General features: G+C 41.2%; 2 protein-coding genes across 2 annotated transcripts; one reads left to right on the forward strand and one right to left on the reverse strand.

Annotated features, from left to right (window-relative positions):
- Window positions 1-686: 686 nt before the first annotated feature.
- LOC128890046 (uncharacterized) lies at window positions 687-2,409 on the reverse strand. The gene is made up of 3 exons (XM_054148211.1): window positions 2,313-2,409; window positions 1,931-2,130; window positions 687-1,690 (listed from the first exon to the last, which is right to left on the reverse strand). Exons 1-3 carry the CDS (start codon window positions 2,404-2,406, stop codon window positions 1,058-1,060), a joined length of 927 nt encoding a protein of 308 aa, XP_054004186.1. The 5' UTR covers window positions 2,407-2,409; the 3' UTR covers window positions 687-1,057.
- A 605-nt stretch (window positions 2,410-3,014) lies between these two features.
- On the forward strand, window positions 3,015-5,888 carry LOC128891805 (uncharacterized). Its single transcript, XM_054151626.1, has 2 exons — window positions 3,015-3,366; window positions 3,403-5,888. The coding sequence occupies exons 1-2, from the start codon at window positions 3,015-3,017 to the stop codon at window positions 5,886-5,888; spliced, it is 2,838 nt and encodes a 945-aa protein (XP_054007601.1).
- Window positions 5,889-6,557: the final 669 nt, after the last annotated feature.

Here is a 6,557-nt window from a genome sequence, read left to right on the forward strand (position 1 = left end):
AGGGGTAATCGCGGGTTAAGCTGCGCTTCCTACTACGATAAATGGCTTCCAACGATAGCGTTCGTATGCCGGGGCTGCCAGATCTGCATCGTCGGCTGAACGCGTTAAACGAAAATATACTTCAAGCGGCCTTCGACGTCGGTTATAGCCTGTTATGTCTTCGATATTCGCCCTACTCCCGTGTCTACCTTAAAGGGTCAATCTTCTGTGAAAGTTGAAAAATTCTGCAATTTTTATAAATTTCTTTGGAAGCGAATGCTACGTCATATCTATTTTGCAGGATATATACGACTAGCGATTCATTAAATCGAAACAAGTTAAAGTAATTCACGAGTACTATCGAATCATAAAATCATAATTAATGAGAAAATATAATAAAAAAAAAAAAAAAAAAAATAAAAGCTCCTTACTTAGTTTTAAATAATAAATTATATCTATACAAAACACGCTACGATTACTCTTCCTCGTCTCTCACTTCGCGCTGATTCTTTCTCGATCACTTACTTTAACCCCTCCTGAAGGCTATCTAGAAATACTTAGAACTACGTATCTACGTAGTACGAAAACAATTTTCTAAAATTCTTCTTTCAGAGTTATGTTATTTTATATAAAGCATAGTTATTGCCGGCCCCCCCCCCCCCCGAGGCGTATCAAAAAGCATCAGTCTATGTGTTAAGCAACATCGCCGTTCGAGAGACTAGAGACGTTCGCACAACTCAGAAAAGTTATTGTATTATATGGAATTTTTCAGATACAATTGTTTGCCGATGTGGGCTGCTAGTTTAGGAGCATGGTGTCTCCGGGAACGCGGGGAATCTATTTCATGTCTCGTATAACTTCCTGAGGACTTGGCGTACGCGAGCTGCGCGTTTTATCCGTGACCCGCCGATGACTAAGCTGCCTAAGTTATTTTCATCGTGTTGTCGCGGGCTAACGAGACATTTCTTTCTCGAAATGTAGGTCTGCATCTGGTCATTGAAACGCTGCGTTCTCGATGAGTCCTCATGCGTCCCTGAACCCCGTCGAAGGATGACAGGAACCACGATTCGACGTTGCGTCAATTCCTTCGGCAGCCGAAAGCTCTTCGCCACATTTTTCGTATTCTATGGAACATTCCTTTCTTCTTCCGATGTTGCGAGTTCATGACAGAGCAGAAGCTGTTGCGTTCGTCGAGTTCGATTTCCGACGAGGAGAGGCCAGGAAGCGGCGAGGACGTTATTTCTTCGACGACTACTTCCTCCAGGCAGTTGTCGTGTACGAGGCACAAAGTTGATAATTGCTCGTCGTGGTCATTATCGTTAGAGCTACTTTCGGATGGGAAAGCAACGTTACCCTCCTCGTCGACGCTCTCGATGGTTCTTATGAACTGCTCCTCCGTTTCCTCCCAAGCTGCGATCCCTTCTTGGCGAACAGAGTCGGACTCGTTTTGATCCAAGTCGATGGCTTCGTCCCCTTTCGTTTCCAGTTCCTCTATCATTCGATGGAGCAGGCTGACCGACACTCTGGTTATCTCGTTCGAGTCGTGGATCTCCTTTTCCTTGCGAGCATACGACGGATCCGTTGGCGTCTCGATAACCGCGTTATGTATTATCTGGTGCACGTCGCCTTGACCCTGAGTGACGGTCATCTCTGCTGCCTTGGGTGCTTCTGCTGTCGAAACGCTGTCGATGGTGCACACGACGTGCTTCACCTGTTCGACGTGTTAAATATCTAGAATTAGTCTTTGGGATGTGATTTTATGAATTTTGTTACGCCTAATTTTTATTCTAACTTTATTGTGTTTATTTCTGGGTGAAGATCCTTTTTTTCTGTGACTTAAATCACACATGGTCTATGAGCTTAGATATTGTGACTTACTTTACATTATTATTTATTTCGATTATCACTTCCTCTTTATTGCAAATAGGTAACATGATTTTTCATGATTTACCTGTTTTTCTAGGTTAGACAAGAGCGACGGCACGCAAGTTGAATCGCCAATTTGCAAGTTACGCAATCCGCATACCATCTTCTCTATGAGTTCCGTGGTTTCAGAGTCTTGAATTTGTAACGATGCATGCGTCGACTGCGATTGGGTATCGGCTGGTTCTTCTCTATCACCCAGCATTCGTAATTTCTTTGACAGCGGTTCTTTATTGATTGCAATTATTGAAAATTAATATCTTTGGCAATAAATGTACAAGTCACCCTCGTGTTAAACACACCGACCTTACATTAAAAGCATATGTTAGCATTCTACGAATCCTCAAAGCATACTTTCTAAATACTTGAAAAATTGTGTACATCGTTTATTTAAAATAATAATAATTTACCGTCGTTGGGATCCATGGTGTCGAAAGCTTCCAGCATGATCTTATCAATCAGACCTTTTGCGAATGCCTCGACCATTATTTGAGGCATTCTCATCTCGGCAAGAACGTGAAATCGCAGCTGTCAGTATGCATAAAGCGATTGTCATATTTTATACGTGCATGGCAAATACGCGGAGACTTGACATTTGTCACGTACTTGCATACACATGTTTGTTATTATCATCGATCAATTTCTATCACGAAAAAATTATAAGTGTACTCAAACATGGATCCAGTAAAATATTTACACCGAATAATTGATACTCTAAAGTGAATTTTTAAAATAATGTTGATTTTTCGTCAGAGTCGGAGACATTGTCAGAGACGGTTCGTTAACACGTTGCTTGAAATGGGTTATCTCCATACTTCGTGGAATTTAATTGAAAACATTGCAGTGCAATTCTGAATAATTCTGTGACATAGTTGAATATCAAATTCTGGTATTCAATCAACGAACATAACCTGCGCATATTTGATATATTCAGGTTATAAAAAAGAGCTCTCACATCTGAACAGGTTATTTATTAAAACCACGTTTACCAAACATGTTTAATGAAATATAATTACAGTCTAAATTGTAACAAAAATCATTTAGAATGGAGTCTATGAAGAGAATATTTTTTCAAATCACTTCGAGAGTTTAATAGAAAAAATATTCAAAAAATGAATGAAAACAAGTACGTCGAAGTGACAATTATCGATTCCCCTGCAAAAATGCCCACTTCTGACATTGAATGTGCGCGTTCTGCAAACACCTTAAGTACTATTCACGAATGCGACAGCTTTAAGGATTCCAATTCGCGCGTTAGAAATGGCATTCGAAGGAGCATTGAAAATTCTGAAACCTTGAAATCGAATATTAAAAACGAGTGCTTTCCATCTTCGAAGCAAAAAATAGATTCACTTCGAAGCGTGAATCAACCATTCGATATCGATCTGCTTTTGAGATACTACGCGTACAATTCTGATATGGAAAAATCGATTAGGAAAGTGTTTGAAAAAACTGATGAAAAATGTTTCAATTATTCGGACGACTCTCTCGTCAATCTAGTTAGCAAGGACATTGAGCGAGGTCCTTTAGTTGAATTAGGAGCAGTTTACAAAATTATTGAATTACTTCAACGATCGTCCTCTGAAAACGCTTGGCTGTTCGCGTATCGATTTCAGGAAACTTTAATTAAATTACAGGCTTTGATAGGTCGCTACAACAGCAAAGAATTGGAACAGATTCTCTCGAGCGATCCATCGATGAAAATCTGTAAATACTGTGGAGTGATCAGTTGCTCGAAGTCTAGAAACGTTTCCATCGAGCAGCGACAATCACCGCCCAGAACTTCTTACTTTCTGAACACGCAAGCAATATCGAACAATGACGCAAAAATGTACAGAGAATTTGAAAGGAATAGTCTCAGAAAGAAACGAGAAACGGAAGAAATTAGAAAATGTTTCGATACGCAAAGAAATTTCAGTCCTATTTCTAAACGACACAAAAATATCAACAAAGACCGTAGCTCGAGAGAAGGGAGTTTAACTTTTAAACAGAGGGACCAGCCACGTTCAAATATTCTTCAGCAAGTTGAGATTATGATTGCCGAGCGTGAAAATGGTGACGAAACGCAAGAAAAAATACCCACTATGCAAAGCACAGCTAGCGAAAGAAATGCGAAAGGAGATAAAACTCGAGCACTTGACAGCGCAAAATCGTCTAAAATGGAATCACAGGACCGCGTCGACGTCTCGCAAATTACAAAGCTATCCCGTTCAGAGGAAGAACAATTGGAAATAAAAAAAAATGATAAAAGAAAATCGAACTCTGGAACGACTGGACGACTGAAAACTAATTCCAATTGTAGTACTGTCGATTTTCCAAGCAGTATCTTGCGTGCGAGAGCCTTCGATCAAGAACAGACGAAGAATTCATCTCAGTCGTCCAACAAACAAAAAGAGCATAAAATGCCACGAACCAGTCGCCAAAGTGGCGACGAATTCGACGAAAAAGTGATAAACGACATCTCGTACGTAAAATCAAAGTCAGGGCTGAACGACTCTAGAACGAACATATGTCTAGACGCAATGCAAAAAATTGGGATCAAACAAAATCAATCATCGAGCCCTGTTAACACGGCTTCGATCATTGATAGAATGGCATATTTGGCACGCGGCTGCGTCGAACCGTCAGAGGCGAAGAAAAAGGAATTCGTTTCGCAATTTGACGATAGAGCTTGGGTGCAATCTAAATACTCCAACGATATGGACACCTTCGCTCTGCACGCTAGTCGAGATTACAATCCGCAATTAGAGTCACCGTACAGGATGCACAAACGAGAAGAGACCAACAAGGATAAACACGAAGGTCGAGAAACTCTACCCAAAAATTACGCAGAGCGTTGGCGATGGATCGAATACAAAACAGGATCGAAAAACAGTGGAAAACTTGGAAGCATCTCGTGTTTAATGGAGAACGACTCGCTGGAGAATTTAACCAAAGCGTCGAGCTCCATGGCGCGGTCTGGCCAAAGCGACACCACAGCCTTCAGTTCCTCCTCTGCAGAGAATCTGATACGCGAATGGGTGAATCCCCCGCAAAGAATGAATAAAGAAAGCAGTGTTCACGAGGAGATACGTAAAAGATCAGATGCATCGAAGCATCTCATGTTTGGGTTAAACGTTGAGTCTCGACCATCCAAGTCGGACGAAAAGTCCATACACTCTAGGCAGATGTTCAACGAGCAACGTAATTTGCGAAACGAGAATTCTTACAAAACGCGGCGTCAAGAGAATCAGGAGAAATTTATTTTTCCAATTGGACAGACTACGTCGAATGTCCCTAGCGAGAATTCGAAGCTTACGAACCAGAAGTTCCTCGACGATGGGACGAAGTCAAAGATTTCCAAGAAACTTGAAAGCGTCAGATGGAAGAAGTTTAGGATGAAACAGCTTTTTAAATCTTTGACGTCGATGAAATCGACGAAGTCCGTCAAGTCTAACGACTCGAGCGCCAAGCTGTCGAACATGTCCAGCAATAATTCGAACGATTCTTTCAGAAATATCACCAGAAGAATCAATTACAACGAGAGTTCCTTCAAAACTATAATGGATAGTAGGTGCGAGAAAACAGCGAACACGTTATCGCTTTATCGTCGAATTCTCGAGAACACCGAAGGAATGGACTGGGAGACTTTCCAGCGTTTTGTGGAGAACTTGCACGAGAGTCAGAGAGATCTGTGGCGGGATATTTGCAACGCTATTAACAGAGAAGCGAAAAGGATAACCGATAAGGGCGACGGCGTCACGGAGGTGTGTATAGAGATCAGTTCCGTTCCCCGCGACGGAACAAAGAGCGAGGGAAGAACGCGCAGCGACGAGATCGTGTTCGAGATGGACATGACGCTCAGGGACGTCGAGGGCTTTCTCGATAGCCAGCTGGTTTCCACCGAGAAAGGCCAGCTTGACAACCTGAAGAGAGCCAGCCAAGTTATTAGAGTTCGAAATGATGACGTTTGTAATACTGAAGTGGTCTCCGAGTGTGCTGAGTAGACAGTCGTTGGTGGGATCCATTTTTTCAGTAGGTAAATTTTATTTTCTTCCTCGTTACCTTACCATAGTAGCTGTTATTGACGGGAAAAGGTAATGTTATTGATTTTGATACACTTGTTTGAATAACTTCCATTGCGAGAATAATGAAATCGTGCAAGTCAAGTATACAAACAGTCCCATAAGTATTCATACCTTCTATGTGTATCGAAGAAAGTCTAAATTAAATGATAGTTTTGATGCTTCCAAATCAATGTTTCATTATAAGTACGTACACGAATAAACTTTAGATATGTATATATATATATATTTATAACGAAAAATTTATTTGGAAAAATGACGTCTATCATTTAATTTAGACAAATTTCTTCAATAAACATAGAAGGTACGAATATTTATGGGACTGACTATATATTGCGCAACTTTGCGCTAAAATCTGCTCACTATTCGTATCACTAAACCTGTACAAAAGGAGGTAACTACAAGCTTCCATTTACAAAGGCCTTCGACCCATGGATGCTTGAATTATCCACCCCCGGCTGCATTTTATTTCCCCCACCAATGATCGCGTGAATTACCAGAAGCATTGTTTCGCACAATGGCCTGTAACATCGGTTCATCGTGTTTGGGTGCATTTCGCGGAATCAGGGTGGGCTCGTCGGCAAAGTGGGT

The sequence above is a fragment of the Hylaeus anthracinus genome, unplaced genomic scaffold (genome assembly GCF_026225885.1).
Source record: "Hylaeus anthracinus isolate JK02 unplaced genomic scaffold, UHH_iyHylAnth1.0_haploid 0, whole genome shotgun sequence".
Taxonomy (NCBI): Eukaryota; Metazoa; Arthropoda; class Insecta; order Hymenoptera; family Colletidae; genus Hylaeus; species Hylaeus anthracinus.